The sequence below is a fragment of the Spea bombifrons genome, chromosome 8, assembly GCF_027358695.1.
Source record: "Spea bombifrons isolate aSpeBom1 chromosome 8, aSpeBom1.2.pri, whole genome shotgun sequence".
In the NCBI taxonomy this organism is placed as follows: domain Eukaryota; kingdom Metazoa; phylum Chordata; class Amphibia; order Anura; family Pelobatidae; genus Spea; species Spea bombifrons.
The window spans coordinates 13,981,232-14,006,349 of record NC_071094.1 but is presented as its reverse complement, the minus strand read 5'-3'; the positions used below and the strand labels follow the sequence as shown (position 1 = coordinate 14,006,349).

The window sequence follows — 25,118 nt, the reverse complement described above, 5'->3', positions numbered from 1 at the left end:
ATTTATTTTTATATTTGATAAAGTGAAATATAGTTGGGGACTTCCCAGTTTGGCCTCTTGCCAGTATCCATTAGTAATACACTACCTGCTTAGCTGGAATGGCTACAACGTATAGGAGCTGCTATCAGTACAACAATGTTTATTATTTCTATGCATACAAATATATAGTTCCAATATTGTAAGGGCCGCTCTAAGTCAGGTCCCATTCAGGCTGCCGAACTGCTCGTCTCTAGTTTCTTTGCCTTGCCTCAGTTCCCATGTTATGCTTGTGTTCCTTGCCTTGTTCCTTGTCCTGTCTTCTTATGTTCCTATGTTCCTTGCTCGGTCTCCCTGTTCCCAAAGGGAATGGAGTCAAATCAAAACATGGGAACTGAGGCAAGGCAAGGAAACTAGAGATGAGCAGCTCTGCAGCCTGAATGCGACCTGACTTAGAGCGACCCTTACAAATCAGGGGAGGATAGATAGATCTGGGTGTCATCAGCGTACAGGTGGTATGGAAAGAAAAGGATGAGATCAGTTTGCCAAGGCAGGAAATGTAAAGAGAGAACAGAAGGGGTCCTAAAACTGAGCCTTGGGGTACCCCAACTGAGAGAGGGAGTGTCAGGACTCGGGTGATCAGGTCGGGTAGGAGCCCATGTGCAGGGGATACTTGGGGTTCGGTCTGTGACCCACAGTGCATGATTATGCAAACAAAGACACCACAAGCAGAAATCCAGGTAATGCAATGTATTTTATGTATATATAACAGGACCAGCAAATAAAGGTAATACAGTCTAAGCAAGAAACCGGACGTATGGCAAAATAAATACCGGTAATAAGTCTTTTGGCAGGGAGCCCGCTTGGAAGGGCACAACAGGCTGAAAGCCCGCTTGGAAGGGCACGACAGGCAGAGAGCCCGCTTGGAAGGGCACGACAGGCAGAGAGCCCGCTTGGAAGGGCACGAAAGGCCCGGAGCCCACTTGGAAGGGCACGAAAGGCACGGAGCCCGCTTGGAAGGGCACGAAAGGCACGGAGCCCGCTTGGAAGGGCACGAAAGGCACGGAGCCCGCTTGGAAGGGCACGAAAGGCATGGAGCCCACTTGGAAGGGCACGAAAGGCACGGAGCCCGCTTGGAAGGGCACGAAAGGCATGGAGCCCGCTTGGAAGGGCACGAAAGGCACGGAGCCCGCTTGGAAGGGCACGCAAGGCACGGAGCCCGCTTGGAAAGGCACGGAGCCCACTTGGAAGGGCACGAAAGGCACGGAGCCCACTTGGAAGGGCACAAAAGGCCCGGAGCCCACTTGGAAGGGCACAAAAGGCCCGGAGCCCACTTGGAAGGGCACGAAAGGCACGGAGCCCACTTGGAAGGGCACGAAAGGCACGGAGCCCACTTGGAAGGGCACGAAAGGCACGGAGCCCACTTGGAAGGGCACGAAAGGCACGGAGCCCACTTGGAAGGGCGCGAAAGGCACTGAGCCCACTTGATCAGGACACAAAGAAGGGAATACACTTGATCAGGACAAAAAGCAGGTAACCTGGAACGGTACAGGTGCAGAGCCACAGCAGAAAGGTCCACAGACTTCAATACAAAGGCCCTGACTAAAGGGCAGGGCAGGTTCATAAAGGCAGGGTATTCCAGGTAACAAGGCCCAGCTGGATGTATGGACTAGGGCTCAACCCAGGTAACAAGGCACACCTGATCCTAGTAATGAGTTCTGAGTGCTTCAGAGGGCGGAGGGTGGCCACTAGTGGTAGCAGATTTAAATGCCACAGGTATAAAAAAGCCATGGTTCAGGCAGCAAAAAAGTGGTTCCTGACAGGGAGGGGAAGTGTTACTGGAGACAGAGATGCTAAAGGTACGATCAGAGAGGTAGGAAGTGAGCCAGGAGAGAGTGGTGTGACGGAGGCCAAGATCATGAAGTATTTGAAGGAGAAGAGGGTGTTCCACAGTGTCAAAAGCAGCAGAAAGGTCCAGTAGGATTAGCATGAAGTAGTGGTCCTTGGATTAAGCAGTGAGTAAGTAGTTAGTAACTTCAGTAAGGGTGTTCTTAGTAGAGTGTTGAGGGTGAAAACCAGATTGAAGAGGGTCAAGCAGGAAGTTGGAATCTAGAAACTTAGTCAATTGGATATAAACAATTCTTTCAAGAAGCTTGGAGGTGAAAGGAAGCAGAGAGATGGGACGGTAATTGGAGAGATCAATCGGGTCGAGGGAACACTTTTTCAAGATAGGAGTAATGGTATGATGCTTGAAGGAGGATGGGACAGATCCAGTAGTGAGGGAGAGGTTGAAGATATGCGTTATAGTAAGGACAAGGGTAGATGAAAGAGACTGGGTCAGATGGGAAGGGATGGGATCAAGGGGGTATGTGGTTGGACAAGAGGAAAGAAGAAGAGCATGTACATCCTCTTCAGTGACAGCAGATAAATTAGTTAATGTAGTGAAGAGGTCAATGGGTAGGGGGGCGCATAGTCAGAGGGAGAGTGAGGGCAGGGTGGTGACTGTGCAGATATATAATCTCTGATAGTATGAATTTTATTATTGAAGAATGTGGCAAAATCAGATGCGTTAAGGTTAGTGGAAGGGGTAGTAGGGATCGGTCGAAGCAAGGAATTGAAAGTATTAAAGAGTCATTTAGTGTTGTGAGACAGAGAGGAGATGAGGGAGGTGAAGTAGGTTTCTTTAGCAAGGTTGAAAGCAGAGTAGTAGGAACGTAGCATTAATTTATAGTGCAGAATGAGACTTTCGCCAACTACGTTCAGCAGTGCGGAAACATCGTCGTAGGTGTCGGGTTACAGTCAAGTGCCAGGGTTGGAAGCGTGAACGTTGTGAGGAGCGAGTATTAACTGGTGCTACATGCCCAAGAGCAGATGTGAGAGTGGAGTTATAGACAGAGGTAGCATTGTTAGGGCACGACACGTGATTGAGAAGTTCTGAAGGTTAATAGAGCTAAGGTCTCTCGTTAGGCGGGTTTGGGGTGCAAGGGAGCGAGTATGAGGCAAGGTTAGAGAGCAGGAAAGGAAGTGGTGGTCAGAGAGGGGGATAGGGGAATTAGAAAGGTTAGTGAGAGAGCACATGCTCAAAAAAATAAGGTCCAGGGTGTTACCATCATCATGAGTAGGGGAGTTAATATGTTGTTGGAGATCAAAAGAGGAGGTAATAGAAATACATTTTGAAGCCATGGGACTCAATGGGGTGTCAACTGGGATGTTGAAATCCCCAAGGACAACAGAAGGAGAGAGGAGATGAAGAGAGGAAGTCATGAGGAGAAGTGATCAAGAAAGATGTTAGCAGGCCAGGGGGGCGATATATAACAGCAATGCGTATGGAGATTGGATGAAATAGTCGGATAGCATGGACTTAAAATGAGGAGAAAGAGAGTGATGGGGCAGAGGGAATAGGTTGAAAAGTACAAGAAGGGGAGAGTAGGAAGCCTACCCCTCCACCCTTCCTGTCATCAGGTCTGGGAGTGTGAGTGAGGTGTAGGCCACCATAGGAGAGAGCAGCGGGAGAGGCAGTGTTAGAAGGGGATAGCCAGGTTTCAGTTAGAGCGCGAAGGTGTCTTATGATGAGTTATTAAGTTACTTGATCTTATGTGAAATCTATCATACCTTATCTTCTATATGTGTTCCATATTACTTTATCAAACAAATGTGCCCTTTTTTTATTTACTCCTCCTTTCCCGACACCTACCCCTAATTATAATATATAGTGTCCTTAATATTTGTTAATTAATTTTAATTCTTCTCACTTAAAGTACAAGTGTGGAATACGCCTTATATATAAGGGGAGAGAGAGAGAGAGAGAGTGAGAGCAAAAGAAGAAGAAAAAAAATATTAATTTAAATCCAACAAATTTATATTAACGTAACCCATCGTCCATAGTTAAGAGGAGTACTAGTCTACACATATAGGATTTGGCTTCATTTTCTTCTGGGGTTTTACAGATCATTCTGAAGCCATCTTTATGAATAATTAGGCTCACCAGGAAGCCCCACTTATAAGTTATGTTGTGCTCTCTAAGTTCTTTTGTAGTTGTTGAAAAGAGTTTTCTCTTTTGATGAGTGGTAAAAGATAAATCTGGAAAGATCAATAATCTACTAAATTTCTCTAGTCTCCGTTGGTTTTGGTGCACTGCTTTGATGACCATCTCTTTATATTTCAATAGTTGAAATATCACTACTACTCTCGATGCTGCAGATGCTATAGATCTTGGTTTAGGTAAACGATAGACACGATCTAAAATTAAATCTTTTCTTTCAAATGCCAGATCCAAGCTTTCAAAAAACTCAATTAAATATTCTTCAATTTTTTCTTGGGCGATCACTTCTGGTATATTTCTTATTCTGAGATTTTTACATCTAACTCGATTTTCCAGATAAGACAATTTTTCTTCTACATTAAATATTTTCCTTTCCAGATTTTCTATAGCTTCTTTATTTTTGTTCAATTGTAATAAAGTTAGAGCCATCTTTTCTTCTTATTTGATAACTGTCTATTAAGATAGTAATGTATTTTCTAATATCCTTTGAGTTAATTTGGATCTCTATTTTTATCTGTTCAAAGAGCTGAGACAAGCTATCCCTCACCCCCTGAAAGTTCCAACTGTGTAACGTCTGTACTTAGTTGAGCCATTTTATTTGAATTATTACTCCAATCAGAGGGACTTCCAGCGATCCAGTTTTTTCTCCCCTGCGATCGGGGAGAAAAAAACTGACACATTATGATTTTTCTTTTTTTTTGTTCTTGTTCTCTATCTTTGCCCACTCTTTTTTTTCTTTTTTGTTTCAGGTTTTTCTTGGGGCTTCCGACTCACCATATTGCCCCTAGGTATTATATATCTTCCTCTTTCCTCCTTTCCTGGAGTTGTTTATCCTTTGTCTTTTTCCTATTCCAAGGATCTAGGGAAAGCTTTGATATTCATATATCGCCTCCAAAAAAAAGAGAAAAAAAAGGTTCACCGGTGATTTATCAGGGTGAATTTATTTTATTATAATAGCGTTGTCTCTTTAAGGTCTGTAAATTCCCAAGTCACCGTTTCAAGTACCACCATTTCAAACAGTTTGATACGTCTTATGCAGATTCACTACCAAGTTGTTATCTGAAATATATAGACCATTTTATTTATACTATTATTATCCTTGCTAATAGTACCCAGAGATAGAAGGTGGCTATAAGTTCTTGTGATGGGAACGACTCGTACCCCGACTGCGTACACCCGCCAGATGTTGCTTCCTTCTGCCCATAGTCACCGGACATACAAAACTTGGATCATCAGGTTGAAATACAGCCTCTCAGGAACCTCGGTATACAGAAGTATATACAGAAGTATAGCAATACAGCGCTCTACCGCCCTGATAAGGGCAGCACCGAGGTTTACCTCAATAACAAGGCAGGACTCGTAGTGAGGTAAAACATTAACTCCTTTATTTGAACCAAACACACAAACTATATATACAAGTAAGAAAAGGGGCAAGACAAATATCACAGGAAGGAAGTAATTAGATCAAATCCTCCTACACAATATCCGGGGGAAGGACAGAATGACATGAGACATAAATAATTACATTAATTGGGGACGTATACATGATAACAGGACACAGAGATAACAGGAGGTGATCTCCTGTCCCTGCTCATGCAACGCCTGTCATGCACACCCCTATCACGCTCAGCCATCCCGCGACCGCAAGAATCACCGCTGCCACTCGCCCTTCTAGCCCTAGGACTCCCAACAGCACCCCTGCCACTGCCGGGGCTCGCTGCCAAACGCTCCTCACCCACACATCCTGCATCGCCGACCACGTGTCCCCTGCGGCCTTCTCTATCGCCCTCAGACATCACGACAGCGCCCCCTCCACACCCGAGGCCCCCCGCCCGCTCCTCACCAGTAATCCAGCCAGCTGTCCCTCCAGGTTCCCGTGTCACAGCTCCCGGTCCACGCTGTCCACCTGCGGGAACCGACAAGCCCCGGGGCCTCTGTCTCCACTACTCCAGACCCAGACGCCTTTCAGACGGGCTCCCGCACCGCCCCCGGCCTCATTTTCGCCCCTGACCGGCATCCGCAGACGGACTTCTCTCCCGTCGTCGCTGACCCGTCTCCTCCGGACTCAAACGCTGCGGGGGCCTCGTTCTACGCACCGACCGACGTGGCTCCCGCAATGCGGGCCCAGCAGCTTCCAGCATTTGGCCCTCTGTCCCTCATTGCAGCCCAAATCCCATCCAGCAGCGCTTCCACATCGTGATCCATGGCACCTGAAAGACAAAAAAACAAGCTTCCCAGGCCCGGAGATGTCCAAACAGACAAGAACAGGTCTGGAAAACTGATTATAAAATGAGATCACAAAATGGCTACCACCTATTCATATGACCCAGCCCCTAACCTGGCAAGCCAATAAAATTAAAACAAAACCCCTTTGGCCCACCTCCTAGCACTGTCAGGGCCCCCTCCACTAAGCTGCGCTTGTTCCAGAGGCTTCATTAAAGGTTGGGTTGTATACATGTATCTGTTTATCTATGTTAATGCAGTTCTGTGAACATATGAGGCTATGTCTTACAACAATAAAATGTTCATTCTTGCTGTACTCCGTTCCAGGTAGTTGTGTCTACTTATTGGGTACACATAGCAGGGTTCCAGAAGTGGAAGTCCCAGGCTTAAATAGGAAGAGATTGAGGCATTTCCTGAAGGCAGAGGCCATCCGAGGGTATAAGAGCACGTTTCAGGTCTTGTTGAACTGGTTTGCCGCATAGCTGACCATGCGGTGAAGACGCCGGACGGGCAGAACATAATAAGACTATAATTTAAGGGGGTCTGTCAAGCCTGACAGCGCGCTCCAGCTCATAAGAAACCCCTTACCAACGAAGGCCCCTCACGCTCATCCAACAGATTTGCACCTCCGGAAGAGGAAAACCCAGCTGTCGACCAGAACGCCGAATCGCCACCCTACGTTCGGCCCAAAATACATATGAGTGGCCAGACTAAGCATGGCATGCAAACCAAAAGAAATGAAATGAGAGCAAACATCAAACCAGGAAAAAAAAACTATGCTTCGTAACAGGAACACAAACAACAACTAAATTAGAAGATTATCAAGACAATACAGTGCACCCACAAATGGATCACTCATGTTTTTACCTGCATAAAGTGCCCCATTTGAGCAAACCAACCAGAAGGTTGCTGTGATGTATCCTGACGTTCAAGTGACACTGCTACTGGAAACGCGAGTCCTTTGTGAGCATGTAGCCATCGCTGCCTCCCCAACGCCTCTAGCATGATGGCCGCTTCCTACTGTTTCCCAAAGGCGATTTGCTGACGTCATGGGTATCGATTAAAGTCTCTGATCACGTGACGGACATGAGATTTTGCACTGCTGGAGACAGAAAGAACTACAGAGCTGACAGACGAGGACTGCAAAAGGGTAGGTGGAACAACATCCAGAGACCATTCCTCTGCATCTGATTGTAACATTTCACCCTTCGCTGTCTGGAATTATGTGAACCCTGTGCTGCTCATTTTTGTTTCCAACCACTAGTGGCTGCCCTTGCCACTCTGAACCACTCAGAGTGATTATCATGTACAGCTGCACTTAGACCTGATTGCCATGTCCAGGTGCACCTTGTTTCCTGGTTATCACAACCTATATAAACCTGCCCAGCCCTTCAGTCTGGGCCTTGACATTGACGTTTTAGCACTGCCTGTTTGGTTCCCGATCTGCTCCTGTTTGGTTCCCGATCTGCTCCTGTTTGGTTCCCGATCTGCTCCTGTTTGGTTCCCGATCTGCTCCTGTTTGGTTCCCGATCTGCTCCTGTTTGGTTCCCGATCTGCTCCTGTTTGGTTCCCGGTCTGCTCCTGTTTGGTTCCCGGTCTGCTCCTGTTTGGTTCCCGGTCTGCTCCTGTTTGGTTCCCGGTCTGCTCCTGTTTGGTTCCCGGTCTGCTCCTGTTTGGTTCCCGGTCTGCTACTGAGTTACGGCCGGCGACCCACAAGTGGGATATCTGCCGTGTGCCCTGCAAGTGGGCTTCTAGTCGTGTGTGTGTGTGCCCCATCCAGAGGGCTTCTAGTTGTGTGTGTGTGTGCCCCATCCAGAGGGCTTCTAGTCGTGTGTGTGTGTGTGTGCCCCATCCAGAGGGCTTCTAGTCGTGTGTGTGTTATTTCCTGTACCTGTCTGTAACAACCCCAAGCCATCATACATCGTGGGGTACAGAGAGAGCCCCTCGAACCCCATGCACCTGGGCTCCTATCAGACCTGATCACCTGGTCCGTGACACTGATTCACATGCGTCCACTGGTTCAGGTTGGCAGGTACGATTACTACCACCACATTCTGGGTTAATATTCAGGGCTTATCTTTAGTGGAATACAGTTAATAAAACTTTTTAGAATTTTAGAACAGTCCCCACCAAATGTGGAGCATTGAGCCAGGTCTGGAACCATACTGTCACGTAGAGGTTCTCACCACAGAAGTTCTTCTGCCCAGAGAACCGCTGTTGAGAGAGGGCAATAATCCAGGACTTAGATGATCCCAACAGTGAGATGGCCTCAGTTACGGCAGTAAGAAGGAACTGAGTCAAAGTAGCAAGGTGTACAGCAGACAGAATGAGGGCAGGCAAATACAGCAATGGAGGGGTTAACTCCAGTAGAATGGTCAGGATAGCCGGGTCGGTAACGGAGCAGACAAACGAATACGCCAGGGAGAAAACACGAGTGGTAGGTCAAACAAGCCGGGTCCGAATACAGGAATCACGAGCAGAGGTACCAAATCGAAAGGCAGAGAGTGGTCAGGCATGCAAGGGTCAAAAAATCAGTAATCAGTAGCTCAGACACAAATAGACAGTAAAGACCACAACAGGGTGCCTGAGAGTAGCACTACTGAGTTTTATATCTGGAGCCACTCTCAAGCCCCACCTCCAACTGTCAATTCCCTGGCATCAGCCATGCAACACAGCCGCTCGCCTGGAGGACTGACCGACGACTGGAAGACGGGTAAGTGACAAACTGCGGGAACTTCTGTTCCCCGAGCTGGCCCTCCTTCTCCCACGCAAGGGCCGGGCATAATGCCACTTCTGCTGCTCATGCTTCCTCTCCGGGTCCAATTGCAGTCTGTTCTAGGCGCACGCGTGAGCCCCACCACCTCAACTTAGCCCTTCCAGTCCTGGAATGGCGGGGAACATGCTCTGATGACGCTGTACACGGAGGCGGGGCGACATCTAGTGGTGGATTTATAAACCAGCACTGAGTTGTACTCAGTGCTCAGATATTGTGCTTTATTGAGCTTCCCTCTGCGTATTGCTGTTTTTGATTGATCATGTTGCTGACCTCGGATTCCCTTTGGACTTTGCTGACTTCTATTATCCTGATACAATACAGGTGTAACTGTGTTCTACAAGAACGAAAAAATATAAAAACAGGGTACTTAGCTTTTTAACCCTCTATTCATTCCTCGGAACACATATGTGGTAGCTTCCCCAAGGACTCTTCCTTCAAAAAGCCCCTTATCACAGGTATATGGATAAAACAGAACAAATTCTGGGGATACAGCTTTAAAAATACTCTGTAAAAAGAATAAAAACCACAAATGGTGCAATAATGTTTAAAAGGTTTAAAACAGCCCCCACTAGTTGTGCCACACTCACAAGATTGTAGTAGGAACTGCGCCTTAAAGATAGCCTGTATCTTAGGAATCCTGAAGATTTACTGGAACTTTCTAAAACCACCTCAAAGTTTTAAAAACCGGTCATCTGCTGGATACAAACGGATGATAGGCAGGCAGGGTATCTTCCAAAAGCTCTTTATTTAAAATAGCCCATTAAAGATGCTTAATGTTTTAAGAAACTAAGTCCAACGCATTTCGTAATATGTTGCCTTCATCAGGGACTAGTTATAATACATCAAGAAACATAAGCTAACAAAATATAAACTAAAAACCCTTGCCCGCCCTCTCCTTAAATCATCCAATCTGTTCTTCTATTGGTCTAAAGTCTTCACGCCTCCTTTGTTTCAATTAGATGAACACAAATTTTCTTGTTTCCAGGTAGTAACCCTTTGCGTTCCAAAATATGTTCCAAGGTAGTGTCCATTATTTCTGAATGCCGTCTTTTTTATTGCAAAGTCCAGTTTAAATAGTTAATTGTTAGCACAATACTACAATCTAAAATAAAGGAGAAAGAAATAATAATAATACATATGCATGTTATTTATAGCTTTTGCAAATATCCAGATACGGAAATTTAACTAAATTACCTAACCATCCCTGGATATTTTAGGGTTAACCACTATTAGTTCTTGACATAGAAAATTCATTGCTTCATTCGGAAATAAGTATCTACACTATTACAATGTATATACATATATAAAAAAAATATAAACCAGGTTTGTATGTAGATGTTGCATATAGATGTTACATGTTAATATAGTCCTGTATTTAATAGTGAGTTACCAGTAAAATAATTAGTGTGAGTGAAAATGTAAATAATGTGTTGTGTACAACTATATTAATTATTAATTAATTATGTGTGTGAGTTACATTGTGATTACCATTGGTGCGTGAATATATAATAATTAATTATATATATTCTAAATTAATATAATATATATGCTAATATATATACTATTTATAAATAAAAAAAAGTGAATAAGTATGTATACTTATGTGTTAAATATGTGCTGTACTAAGTGTTAATGTATATATTATATGTGAATTAAAAAATGTGAATAAATATTTTATTTGTATGTTGTATGATATATAAATACATAAATATAATTAAATAAATATAAATTGTGTATTGTGCTGGGTGCATATTATATCGTTTAAAATAAAGTGTGTTATTTTTTAACTATTTGCATTACGTTTTATTAAACTAAATTATTTAGAACTATATGGATGTTGTATATCACAGTGTATATAATTACTATTGATATACAAAAAGTGTATGTTTGTTTATATTTATATGTGTATACTTAATTAAGTTTTTACAAAAAACTTACTATGTCAATCTCCGCATTTAAACTCCTTGGTTCCATGGTCTCCAATTTATGGATCCAGTATGACTCTCGTATTAATTTTTTATTCTTATCTCCTCCCCTCCAATGTGCCTTGACTATTTCAATACCAATAAAAACGAAGTCTTTAAAATTGAATTTGGGACAACTTGCACAATGTACTGGTACAGAGTGGTTATTAACTTTTTTTCTGATATTGTTAAGGTGTTCCAAAATTCTTACTTTTAACTTTCTTTTTGTTTTTCCTATAAATTGTTTACCACTGGGGCATTGCAGTAAATACACTACAAATTCTGTATTGCAATCTATATGGGATTTTTATCACATAATTCTCCCCTGTGGAAGTACTTGTAAAGCTTTTAATTATTTGGACACCTTTCAAATTACAAGCTTTACATCTACAACAATAGTTAAAACCATCTCGGTGCAAATTATTCTCCTTTTTTTCTCCTTTGTCACATAACTGGGTGCTAAAATATTTTTTAGGTTTCTTGTTTTCCTAAAAACAATTGGGGGTTTCTCTGGTAAAATGGTTCCTAAAATAGGATCCCTCAACAGGATTGGCCAATGTTTTTTTTTTATTTTTTTCTACTTTGTTATATTCTGTGTTAAATTCAGTGATAAAGGCATAACCAAATTTAGAGTTATGGTCTTGTTTGATTTTATTTGAGGTTAAGAGTAAATTTCTATCTTTCTTTGCCATCATTCTAATATCTTTATCGATTGAATTTTTATTGTAACCTTTTTCAATCAATTTGTTTTAATATGATTGGCCTGTCTTCTATAGTCACTTTCATTGGTGCAATTTCGCCTGACCCGGGCAAGTTGTCCTTTTGCAATGCCTCTGAGCCAGGGCTTATGATGGCAACTTTTTTTATGAACATAGCCATTGCCATCTGTTTTTTTTAAAAAACACTCTGATTTAATGTTAACGCCTTCCATAAAAAACGTAACATCTAAAAAATTTATCTCCAATGCACTAAATTCAGGGGTAAAAGACAAATTGGCATCATTAGAATTTAAAAAATTCACATAATCAATAAAATCATCTTCCGACCCATTCCAAATAAGAATGACATCATCAATATACCTACGCCAGAGGACCAAGTTGTCCCTCCACATAATCAATAAAATCGTCTTCCGACCCATTCCAAATAAGAATGACATCATCAATATATCTACGCCAGAGGACCAAGTTGCCCCTCCAGCCATGTTCAGACCAAACATAGTCATCTTCCCAATGTCTCATAAAGATATTGGCATAGCTGGGGGCAAACTTGGTCCCCATGGCGGTGCCAGTGGTCTGTAAAAAATATTTACCGTCAAAATAAAAATAGTTGTGGTTTAAAATGAATTCAATACAATCCAATAAAAATCCTTTAAAATTGACGGAAATGTCATCATCATTCTCCAAACATTTATTAACCGCTTGTAACCCCAGGTTGTGTTTAATAACACTATAAAGAGAAGTTACATCCAAAGTGGCCCATTTAAAACCTTCTTGCCATTCTATATTCTCCATTTCTTTCAAAATCTCCGCCGTATCTTTTATGTAAGACAGCGATTGTTGCGCATATTTTTGTAAAAAACGATCTATAAAAGCTGATAAGTTACTTGTAATGGAATCTATGCCACTTATTATTGGACGTCCTGGGGGTATAGATAAATTCTTGTGAATTTTGGGAATGAAATAGAAAATCGGCATGATAGGAAATTCTTTAAATAAAAACCGGTAATTTTTTTCCGAGATGATGTCGTCATCCACATCATTTCTCAAAAGTTCTTTTAAAACATTCTGAAAATCATTTGTGGGGTCATTGTCCAATTTGAGGTATGTGTGTGTGTCATCCAATATACGATACGCTTCTTTAAAATAATAATCTTTTGTCATCAACACAATTCCACCTCCTTTATCCGCTTCTTTGATTACGACATTATTTTTTTCTTCCAATTTTTTTAATACATCTCTTTCATTTTTTGTTAAATTATCTTGATGCCATTTGTCTTTCTTTCTACAATTGTTAATTTTCCTAACATCTTCTTGGACCATATTATTAAAAATCTCTAAGTGGGGACCTCTGTTAAAAACAGGATAAAAATGTGATTTAGGTTTGAAACTTGCTAAATCGTTAAAAATATTTTCTGTATCACCTTGCACTTCTCCCATTGGCTGTTTTAAAAAATGCCTTTTAATTGTTAATTTCCTGATATACTTTTGTAAATCTATAAAAAAGTCAAATTTTTTAAGATTTTGATCAGGTGCAAATTTCAGGCCCTTTGATAAAATTTGTAATTCTTCCTCTCTTAAAATATTAATATAGTTCTACACAACGCATTATTTACATTTTCACTCACACTAATTATTTTACTGGTAACTCACTATTAAATACAGGACTATATTAACATGTAACATCTATATGCAACATCTACATACAAACCTGGTTTATATTTTTTATATATGTATATACATTGTAATAGTGTAGATACTTATTTCTGAATGAAGCAATGAATTTTCTATGTCAAGAACTAATAGTGGTTAACCCTAAAATATCCAGGGATGGTTAGGTAATTTAGTTAATTTTCCGTATCTGGATATTTGCAAAAGCTATAAATAACATGCATATGTATTATTATTATTTCTTTCTCCTTTATTTTAGATTGTAGTATTGTGCTAACAATTAACTATTTAAACTGGACTTTGCAATAAAAAAGACGGCATTCAGAAATAATGGACACTACCTTGGAACATATTTTGGAACGCAAAGGGTTACTACCTGGAAACAAGAAAATTTGTGTTCATCTAATTCAGGCATGTCCAAACTTTTTTCGAAGAGTGCCAGATTTGATGAAGTGAACATGTGCGAGGGCCGACCATTTTGCCTGACATTTTCTGAACCATTAAAATGAAATGCAAATTAACTATTTTATGCAAAGTTTATTGAAAACGGCATACCACATCTATCCCTTTCTCACTCTCCTTTTTCAGCAACCGCTCGGCACCCCTTGGGCCCCACCGACTGGCAGAACTCCAGGGCCCGGTCGCAGTCGCGACCCCGGTAGTTCCGCCACTGCCTACAATTTCTTCATCAGAGAAGGAAAGCCCAAATCTAGCGACGTCCGAGATCGCAAGATTTGGGCTTTCCTTCTCCCTGTGCCGGCACACACAGCCACAAGGGCATCTGATGAAGAAATTGTGTAGGGGAGGGCAGGGGCGTACCTAGAGTATTTGGCACCCGGGGCGGATCCTGTATGTGGCACCCCCCCACACACACACTTTAAAACTACCTGGCCGAAACTGAATATGACCCCCCCCACACACACACCATAAAAAAAATCTAACACCCGGAAATTATAGACCTGTGAGCCTAACTTCCGTTGCTGGGAAAGTATTTGAAGGGCTGTTTAGGGATAATATTCAAGAATTCCTTGGGAAGAATAGTATTATTAGCATAAATCAGCATGGTTTTATGAAACATAGGTCCTGTCAAACTAATTTAATTGCATTCTACGAAGAAGTAAGTAGAAGTGTAGTTCAGGGTGTTGCAGTGGATGTAATCTACTTGGATTTTGCCAAGGCGTTTGACACGGTTCCACACAATAGGTTAGTATTCAAACTGAAAGAAATTGGCCTAGATGCAAATTCTTGTTCTTGGGTAGAACATTGGCTTAGAGGTAGAGAACAGAGAGTTGTTATAAATGGTAAATTTTCAAGCTGGTCAAAAGTGGTAAGTGGTGTCCCTCAGGGTTCTGTTCTGGGACCAATTTTATTCAACATATTTATAAATGACCTGGCAGTAGGCATTGAAAGTCATGTTTCTGTGTTTGCAGATGACACAAAACTAGGTAAAGTTATACAGGGCGAGCAGGATATTACTGTGCTGCAGAGGGATCTAGATAGACTGGGGGACTCGGCACTCAAATGGCAGATGAAATTCAATGTAGATAAATGTAAAGTTATGCACTTCGGGGTAGCAAATGCACAAGCAACCTACACCCTAAACGGTAGTGAATTAGGGGTAATGACAAATGAGAAGGATTTGGGAATTGTTATAGACAACAAACTCGGCAACAATGTGCAGTGTCAGTCTGCGGTTGCTAAGGCCAGTAAGGTATTGTCGTGTATAAAAAGGGGCATCAAGTCGCGTAATAAAGATATAATTTTGCCTCTGTATAAATCAATGGTAAGGCCGCACCTTGAATATGCTGTGCAATTTTGGGCACCTTTTCTAAAGAAGGATATCATAGCACTAGAAAGGGTGCAGAGGCGGGCTACAAAATTAATAAAAGGAATGGAGCACTATAGTTATGAAGAAAAGTTAACTAATTTAAATCTGTTTAGTTTAGAAAAACGTCGCCTCAGAGGGGATATGATAACGTTATATAAATATATTCGGGGCCAATACAAACCATTGTGTGGAAATCTGTTCATAAACAGGACTATGCATAGGACACGTGGTCATGCGTTTAGACTGGAAGAAAGGAAATTTAGACTAAAGCAGAGGAAAGGGTTTTTTACAGTAAGGACAATAAGGATGTGGAATTCTCTGCCTGCAGAGGTAGTTTTATCAGAGTCTGTACAGACGTTTAAACTGCGACTGGATGGATACCTGGAAAAACATAATATTGGGGGATATAATCTTTAATTATGGGGAAACAGCTTATTGATCCAAGGAGAAATCTGACTGCCATTTTGGGGTCAAGAAGGAATTTTTTTCCCTGGTTAGTGCAAAATTGGAAAGATCGAAGCCAGGGTTTTTTTGCCTTCTTTTGGATCAACAGCAACAAATTAACAGATATAGGAGAGGCTGAACTTGATGGACGCATGTCTTTTTTCAGCCTATGTAACTATGTAACTATGTAACTATGTAACACTTTTATTTAAAGTAAGTAACACACCAAAATAGGACAAAACAATTAAATAACAATATATATATATATATATATATATATATAATTGTTAACAGCAATCACATTCCTATCATGCCCAGGCATACCCAGATTCCAGGAGGCACTCGCAGACTTGGCATGATAGGAGTATGATTGCCTTATCTACCCCTTCTCGCTCCCTTCTGCCCTATCTACCCCTTCTCACTCCCTTCTCCCTATCTACCCCTCCTAACTATCTACCCTCTCCCTCTTTGAAGTTCACTTACCTTTCAGGAGTCCTGCGGTGGGGGTGCAAGGCCTCTGTCTCCCAGCTCTGCCACTGTATGGAACAGTATAGAGTGATGGGAGTTATGATGTACTTTAGAGCATAATTATATAATGAAAAATACATTGGAAATGGTACAGCATAACACCCATCACTCTCACACACTTACCAATCCACACATACCAATCCACACGCATACCAATCCACACGCATACCAATCCACACACATACACCAATCCACACACACATACCAATCCACACACACATACCAATCCACACACATACACCAATCCACACACATACACCAATCCCCACACATACACCAATCCCCACACATACACCAATCCACACACATACCAATCCACACACATACCAATCCACACACATACCATTCCACACACATACCAATCCACACACATACACCAATCCACACACATACACCAATCCACACACACACCAATCCACACACACACCAATCCACACACACACCAATCCACACATATACCAATCCACACGCATACCAATCCACACACACACCAATCCACACATATACTAATCCACACACACACACCAATCCACACACATACACCAATCCACACATACCAATCCACACATACCAATCCACACATACCAATCCACACATACCAATCCACACACATACACCAATCCACACACACATACCAATCCACACACATACCAATCCACACATATACACTAATCCACACATATATACCAATCCACATCTACCAATCCACACACATACCAATCCACACATATACACTAATCCACACATATACACCAATCCACACACATACACCAATCCACACATATACACCAATCCACACACATACACCAATCCACACACACATACCAATCCACACATACACATCCACACATATACCAATCCACACACATACACCAATCCACACACATACACCAATCCACACACATGCACCAATCCACTCTCACTGTATGCTTTCCTACCTTTCCTCTTTTCTCCTTACAGCTCCTTTTCCTGCTCTTCGCTCCTCTTCTTCTTCAGTTCTTCTGTCTTCTTCCGAGGGCACGGGGTTCAGAGGGCACGGACAGCGGTGGGCGCGGCTTCAGTGTTGTGCGCCGGGATCTGACAACAAACCCCGGCGCACAACAGCTGTTGCCGCGCGGATCGCAAGGGAGCAGTATCGGAGGTCTTTACCGGACATCCGGCTCCCTTGAGTGATTTTAAGCCGAATGTCCAGTAAATACCTCCGATACTGCTCCCTTGCGATCCGCGCGGCAACAGCTGTTGTGCGCTGGGGTTTGTTGTCAGATCCCGGCGCACAACACTGAAGCCGCGCCCACCGCTGTGTGGCTGTGTGTGCCGGCGCAGGGAGAAGGAAAGCCCAGATCTCGCGCTTTCCTTCTCCCTGCGCCGGCTGATGACGCCAAGTCCCGTGGCTCACTTGGGGGCCGCATCAGTCCGGAACGCGGGCCGCAATTGGCCCGCGGGCCGGACTTTGGACATGCCTGATCTAATTGAAACAAAGGAGGCGGGAAGACTTTAGACCAATAGAAGAACAGATTGGATGATTTAAGGAGAGGGCGGGCAAGGGTTTTTAGTTTATATTTTGTTAGCTTATGTTTCTTGATGTATTATAACTAGTCCCTGATGAAGTCAACATATGACGAAACGCGTTGGACTTAGTTTCTTAAAACATTAAGCATTTTTAATGGGCTATTTTAAATAAAGAGCTTTTGGAAGATACCCTGCCTGCCTATCATCCGTTTGTATCCAGCAGATGACCGGTTTTTAAAACTTTGAGGTGGTTTTAAAAAGTTCCAGTAAATCTTCAGGATTCCTAAGATACAGGCTATCTTTAAGGCGCAGTTCCTACTACAATCTTGTGAGTGTGGCACAACTAGTGGGGGCTGTTTTAAACCTTTTAAACATTATTGCACCATTTGTGGTTTCTATTATCCTGACCCTGGCTATTGTTATCCGGACTTCGCTGATCTCTCCTACCCTGACCCTTGGCTTCGTATATTGGACTGTGTTTGCTTACGCATCTGTCCCTACTACTTCTACTTGGCTGTGATATTCCTGCATACTGGGTTTCTCATCCCTAACCCTCAAGACCATCACACTTCAATGTGACACCCCTTTCAGGCTTCACTGAGAGAAAATATGGCCTTTTAGCTTTGTAATGCATATTAATACAGGGTTAATTTGGCAATAATGAAAAAAGCAGTTGACAAGCAGTTTTTTTATCAACTTTTATATATCATTCTATCAATACTAACTTACTCAAACAGCAAACGAAACTCAGTCCACAAACCTGTTAAAACAAGTTTAGCCAAATAAAATTGCACAAGGCTAGAGCACACTGTGGGTACAGGCTGGATTCAGGCTGGCTGGCACACACTATCGACTCGGGGGGGCAGGGCCGGATTAAGAGCATAATGGGCCTGGAAGATTTTGTGGCAATAAATAAAATTGACAGAAATTTTACTCCTCTGCATCCATGTGCACTGCATAAAGATGACATTGGTGCGGGGCAGATAGAATCTTATGTGGTAGTACAGCAGTATACTAAAAAAAAGTCATCATACATGGGATGCATCCCATGTCATCATACATGGGATGCATGGAAAAAGTTAAAATACCAGCATTTGAAATTCCCAGGGGTATATATTTTTCAAAAATATATGGTTTAATGGGGTAAATTGAATTGGCTGGGTTATAGATATCCCAAATAGGATATGTGGACAGAATTTCCAACATGTCAAAATTCCAATTTGAAAAATGCACACCTTCCCAAAAGTGGCCTTTTAGTCCCCAAACAACCCAACAACCCCATGCATGTGGGGTATCACTGTGCTCAGGAGATGTTACTGAACACATATTGTTTGACAGTGACATATACCAGGAGGGGTAAATTCATACCTGAAGTAAAATGTGTGTGTAAAGAAAAACAAAAAATTACTACCATAAAGTTTGACAAAGGCTGGTGGTAGAGTTAGTGCATGGAAAAGGGCTAAAATACCAGCATTTGAAATACCCTGTAAATACTAGGTGTCTATTTTTCAAAAATATATGGTTTGATGGGGTAAATTGCATTGGCCAGCTTCAAAGATGGCCTAAATACCACATGAGGCAGAATGACCAAATTTGAAAAAAATGGTTTTGAAATAGCAAAACACTATATGTAATTATTGCCCAATAACGTGCAGAAAAAGGCAAAACAAAACATAAAACCATTTTGTATTTATTTCTAAACTCAGGACAAATAGTAGAATCTATTTATCAGGTTTTTTCATTAGTTTTTGCACATGAGTAAAAGAATTTTCAAAAGTGAGAAAAAGTATTTTTTTATATATATTTTTTTATAGTAAATTAGATGATATGATAAAAATAATGGTATCTAAAGAAACCACTGCTTGTCCTAAAAACAATATATATTGTGTGTGGGTGCACCAAATGAGAAAGAAGAAAATTATAGCTAAACAGCAACACTGGGAAAAACGTTAAAAAAAAATGTTTGTCCCAAAGTGTACTACGAGTAAGAAGCAGTCTTTTTATTAAGGGTTTAAGGCAGAGGCACTAGGTCATTATTCTTGAAAGTTAGTTCATTAACTAGACAATGAGATATTATAAATGGCGAAATAATATTTTTAAAAATAACTTACATATGCATTACAGAAATGTCATATATATCTAAAATCTAAAAAGGATTATTATAATTAGGTACATTAAACAATTAGGTTTATAATACTTTTCATATATTGCATGAGATAAATATATATATATATACCTGCTGGGTGTGAGGGATTCCTGCAGGACATGTTGTATATTCCTTTGTCACCAGGCTGAACTTTTGCAGTTAAGAATGTAAAAGCAGTAACAGGGAGCATTGTTACACGATGTCCTTCTTGTACAAAGCTGTGACCCTCAAGTGAGATGCTATGAATCTCTTGCCTTCCAAATCCAATTACATGAAGAGAAAGTGGTTTCTTATGACACAACGTGATCTCTGTTGAATGCAGAGAATGTTATAATAATGACATATGTTACAATGTTAAAAAAAATAATGACATATGTACACATTCTCAATGTAAAATATTTGACAGAAAGTATTTGATTAATTTACATCTTTGTAGTACTAAGAATACTGCATTATTTTATTGGTATGTATGTTATCACTGGTGTGTGTGTGTGCGTTTAAATAATAAATGTTTCTACTTTGCCACAGAAACCTGCACATAGAAAAAAAGGTAATTGCCAGTTGTGCCTGATAATAAAATCACAGAAGACACAGTAAGAATATAAATTCAGTGGACACTAGTTGCCCTAGGGCTTTGTTTGGTCAGATATACACTACATGACCAGAAGTATGTGGACACCAGACTATCACATATATATATATATATATATATATATATATATATATATATATATATATATATATATATATATAATTATATCTATAACAGACTCCACTCTTCTGGGTAGAGAGAAATGAGACAGAAAAAAAAAAACAAAAATCTAAAAAAAACAAATTAAAGAAATGTGAGAGGCGACAGGGAGACAAAAGAAGAGAATGGATAAAAAATGTATGAGAGAAGAAAGAAAAGGAGAGGAACAAGCTAAGAAAGATAGAACAAAGCAAGAATGAGTGTCGATGGAAGACCGAAAAGAAGAAAAAGCAAGAGGAAATAAGAGGACAAAGAAGAGAAAAAGTGAGGGTAGGATAATTGAAAGACAGAATACAGAGAAATGGGAGAGGACACACTGGCACACTCATACTAACACACAAATTCTGATACTTATACCCAGGCACTGACACTCACACCAACACACACATACCCAGAGACTAACTCACAGAGACACTCACCAACACACAAACATGCCCTGACGCTCACGGAGAAATACTCACACTAGCACATGGGTCCTATGGACATGGGTCCTATAGTTCGCTCCTGATTTCTCTGTGTGGGGCAGATAGAATCTTATGTGGTAGTACAGCAGTATACTAAAAAAAGTCATCATACATGGGACGCAGAATCAGTACCACAAAACCTTTAGTTTTCCTCTCACTGATTTCTGGGCATAGAACGTTTTGTCCTCTGATGTGACTACAAATTCAGGATGGTGTTTTATATCTGGATAAGTAAAAATTAAATACTTCTATTTATTCCTACAAAAAGTAAAGTGCCAGGAAACAGATACCCAAACACACACTAGGACAGGCACTGCCACTCTGACACCCAGACACACACCAGGACAGGCTCAGCCACACCGAAAATACACAAGAAAATGCTAGGGCAAACACTAAAAAAAGCCTGGTGGTAAAATGTGTGCATGGAAAAAGTTAAAATACCAGCATTTGAAATTTCCAGGGGTATATATTTTTCAAAAATACATGGTTTAATGGGGTAAATTGAATTGGCTGGGTTATAGATATCCCAAATAGGATATGTGGACAGAATTTCCAACATGTCAAAATTCCAATTTGAAAAATGCACACCTTCCCAAAAGTGGCCTTTTAGTCCCCAAACAACCCAACAACCCCATGTGGGTATCACTGTGCTCAGGAGATGTTACTGAACACATATTGTTTGACAGTGACATATACCAGGAGGGGTAAATTCATACCTGAAGTAAAATGTGTGTGTAAAGAAAAACAAAAACAAAAAATTGCTACCATAAAGTTTGAGAAAGTTTGGTGGAAGAGTTAGTGCATGGAAAATGGCTAAAATACCAGCATTTGAAATACCTTGTAAATACTAGGTGTCTAATTTTCAAAAATATATGGTTTGATGGGGTAAATTGCATTGGCTGGCTTCAAAGATGGCCTAAATACCACATGAGGCAGAATGACCAAATTTGAAAAAAATGGTTTTGAAATAGCAAAACACTATATGTAATTATTGCCCAATAACGTGCAGAAAAAGGCAAAACAAAACATAAAACCATTTTGTATTTATTTCTAAACTCAGGACAAATATTACAATCTATTTAGCAGGTTTTTTCATTAGTTTTTGCACATGAGTAAAATATTTTTGACCAGTTACTCAACTACTGGAACCAGATGACTAGTATCAACTTACAACATTAAGTTAAATTACTTAATGTACTTTTAGTTTTTAAATCAATGTCTTTTTTGTTTTAAATCAATGTAATTATGTTGCAGCTTTTTGGTTTAAGAGCAAGGGAAAATTTCACCTCATGGAAGTAGAACTCTATGACAAAACGTATCAATTTAATCTTGTACTCAACCTGGAAAGTGAACTGAAACAAATTAGATGCCACCAAGAAGGTACTAATATTTGATGTGACCACACTTTGCCTTCAAAACAGCATTAATTCTTCTAGGTACACTTGCACAAAGTCATGGACTTTGTTGGCATATAGTTAGGTGTATGGTTAAACAATTATACCGAACAGATGCCTGTTTCTTTGCCTTCAAATACCCCTGGGTTAATTGTGGGTTCTTGGTTGCTTAAGGATATGGCTGGGGATGATGGGAGTTGTAGCTGGGTGGGTGTGTTGGAAGGTTTGAAGCAGTTTATTAGGCTGTTTGAGGTTAGACCAAGTCAGGCCTCAGGTATTCCTAGTTTTCAAATGATGAGTAGTGTGTGGGAAGGAGCTGGTATGCAGAGCAGCACAGGGGGGCAGGATACAGCAGGCCAGATTTTGGTCCAGTTTAGTTCAGAGTCCGTAGGGAATACCTCAGCTGTAATGGTTTCTGCCATCACGGTTGACACTGCTGCCAATAAAGATAAGAACGTGGAGAGTTTGTCTGATTTCGCTAGGGGTGAGGTGTACGTTTGCTATGAAGGGTCGATGGAGCCCCATCTAAAAAATGAAGTAAAGGAAGAGATATGGAGAGGGGGGTACGTGGACAAAATATGTTGCTCTCTTTGTAAAGGTTTAATTTAGATAAGCTGTTGAAGGTGGATGATTCTAAAAGGGAGGAGAAAAAGGAAAATTGTAGGCATTGACTGACATCATGTGGCTACAGACTGTTGCGATTTTGGCGCCAGGGAACTGCTCAGCTTTATTCTGTTATGAAGTATTGGGGAGGCCCATAGGACGTATGGGGACATGGACTGGTTGAGGTATGACGAGCAGTTCTGACAACAGAAGGCTGTTTGTCTGTCTATGCGCTGGGATCAGGAGATTCAGGAGATTCCGCTTTGGTTGAAACATGGGCAGTTCAATGATGGCCAGTGCTTGTGGGGTAGCAGGTACAAGTACCATCACAAATGTACGAGCTGTAGCGGCAACCCTCCCTACTCCAAATGTTTCAAGAAAGACAAGTATTCCAAGCAGGGATCTGTTAACAAACGGAGTGTCCCCGGTGATCGTGGATGAGATGCTCCCATGGCTTCGTGAGTATCTTATAGAGAGTCAGCTGTTTTGCTGGAGTGGGTTGTCAAATGTATGGCGGGTGTCCAGTCTATTGTCCATTATCTGGATGATTTCCTTTGTGTGGGACCAAGGGATACGCAGGTTTGTGCAATTTTATTGGAGAATTGTGGTGTATCATTGGCAAGACCGTGTTCAGTTTTGCGCTGTTTAGGGATCAAAATTGATTCCGAGCTTATGCTGTACACAATACCTTTGGATAAGGTGGTGGATTTGAATAATCAGGTTTCCAGGACGAGACCTGCTAAGAAGGTTACACTTGTGCAATTGCAGTCACTCTTGGTCAAATTAAACTTTTCTTGCAGGATGATGCCCAGGATGATGCCCATGGGCAGAGTATTCCATACGTGTTTGTTTATGGCAACTGCTGTATATGGGCGCCACATCAATTGAGACAAGAGCTTAAGGAGGACCTCAGATTTTTGTTTTTATCCAGTAGTTCGTGTTTTTCTGGATGGAGGATGCCATTTTCAACGATGACATGACGTTGTGGACTGATGCGTCTGAGTCAGTGGGCTTTGGTGGTTTCTTTTGAGGTGCATGGTTTGCTGGCACCCGGCCAGATGAATGGTTTAAGTCAGGATTGACTAGGAACATGACGCTCTTGGAAAGGTTTCCTATTGTGGTTGGTGCTGAGGTTTGGGGGGAGAATTTTAAGAATGAGTATGACAACCAAAGCATGGTTTTCGCTGTCAACAGTTTCTCCTCCTCTTATCTACCAGTTATTAGGTTGTTACGTCATGTGGGTCTGCAATGATTACAATTCAATTTGTGAGTTAGTCAGTTCATGTCTCTTGTTGTTGATGCTTTGTCTAGGCAGCTTTAGGACCATTTTTGAGATTTGGAGCCCGAAGCGAATCCGGCAGGGGCGGAGGTGCCAGCCTGGATTTGGAGCAGATGGGTCATGAGTCAGGCCTGGTCATTAGCACCTTCTACTCTTTTGGTTTACACCAAATACTGGCAGGACTGGGAGTCGCCTTTACTGGAAGTGGGTGGTCCCACCTCCGGCAAGGATAGGCTGCCTGTTTTATAATATGTGTTGGGTACAGAATTTGCGAGTGTTGCTAGGCATCTGGCTGTACTAGCCTTTTACGTTAAGATGTGAGGGGACCCGGTTTGACAAAGGACTTCTTGGTTCCTCAGGGTGTCAGCCAGCCCAGACGCACACTGGGGGCCTTCCTGAGGCAGATTAGTTGGAACCTCTAGACAGGGTAGACGCCAGGCCAGCAAGAAACCCAGGAAGCTGCAGAACAGGATCAGGAACTGGATATGTAGTCACAGAACAAGCCAGGTTGACAAGTGCAGGAAACAGGGACGTATTCGTAGAACAAACCAAGGTCAGCAACAGGTTAACAAGTCCAGTTAACAGAGACATAATCATAGAACAAGCCAAGGTCAGCAATGGGTTAAAAAGTCCAGGTTCCCCCTTTTCCAATACGTGCCCTCTGGGCATGTCGAGGTTTGGGATGGACCAAAGCCGGAGCATGAACATTGGCAGCTGGTTCCTAAGACAACCCCACAAAATTTGATTATTAATTTAGAAAAAAAGAAAGCCTGAATATAAGACTACTCTATAAGAAAAAAGTTT

The 25,118-nt window shown here is 41.5% G+C and overlaps 1 protein-coding gene across 1 annotated transcript in view; it reads right to left on the bottom strand.

Annotated features, from left to right (window-relative positions):
- F8 (coagulation factor VIII) overlaps positions 1 to 25,118 on the bottom strand; it is a 694,472-nt gene that overhangs the window by 543,083 nt on the left and 126,271 nt on the right. The window contains exon 7 of the mRNA XM_053474021.1: positions 19,914 to 20,132. Within this exon, the coding sequence (XP_053329996.1) occupies positions 19,914 to 20,132 (219 nt within the window). The remainder of the gene's footprint in view (positions 1 to 19,913; positions 20,133 to 25,118) is intronic.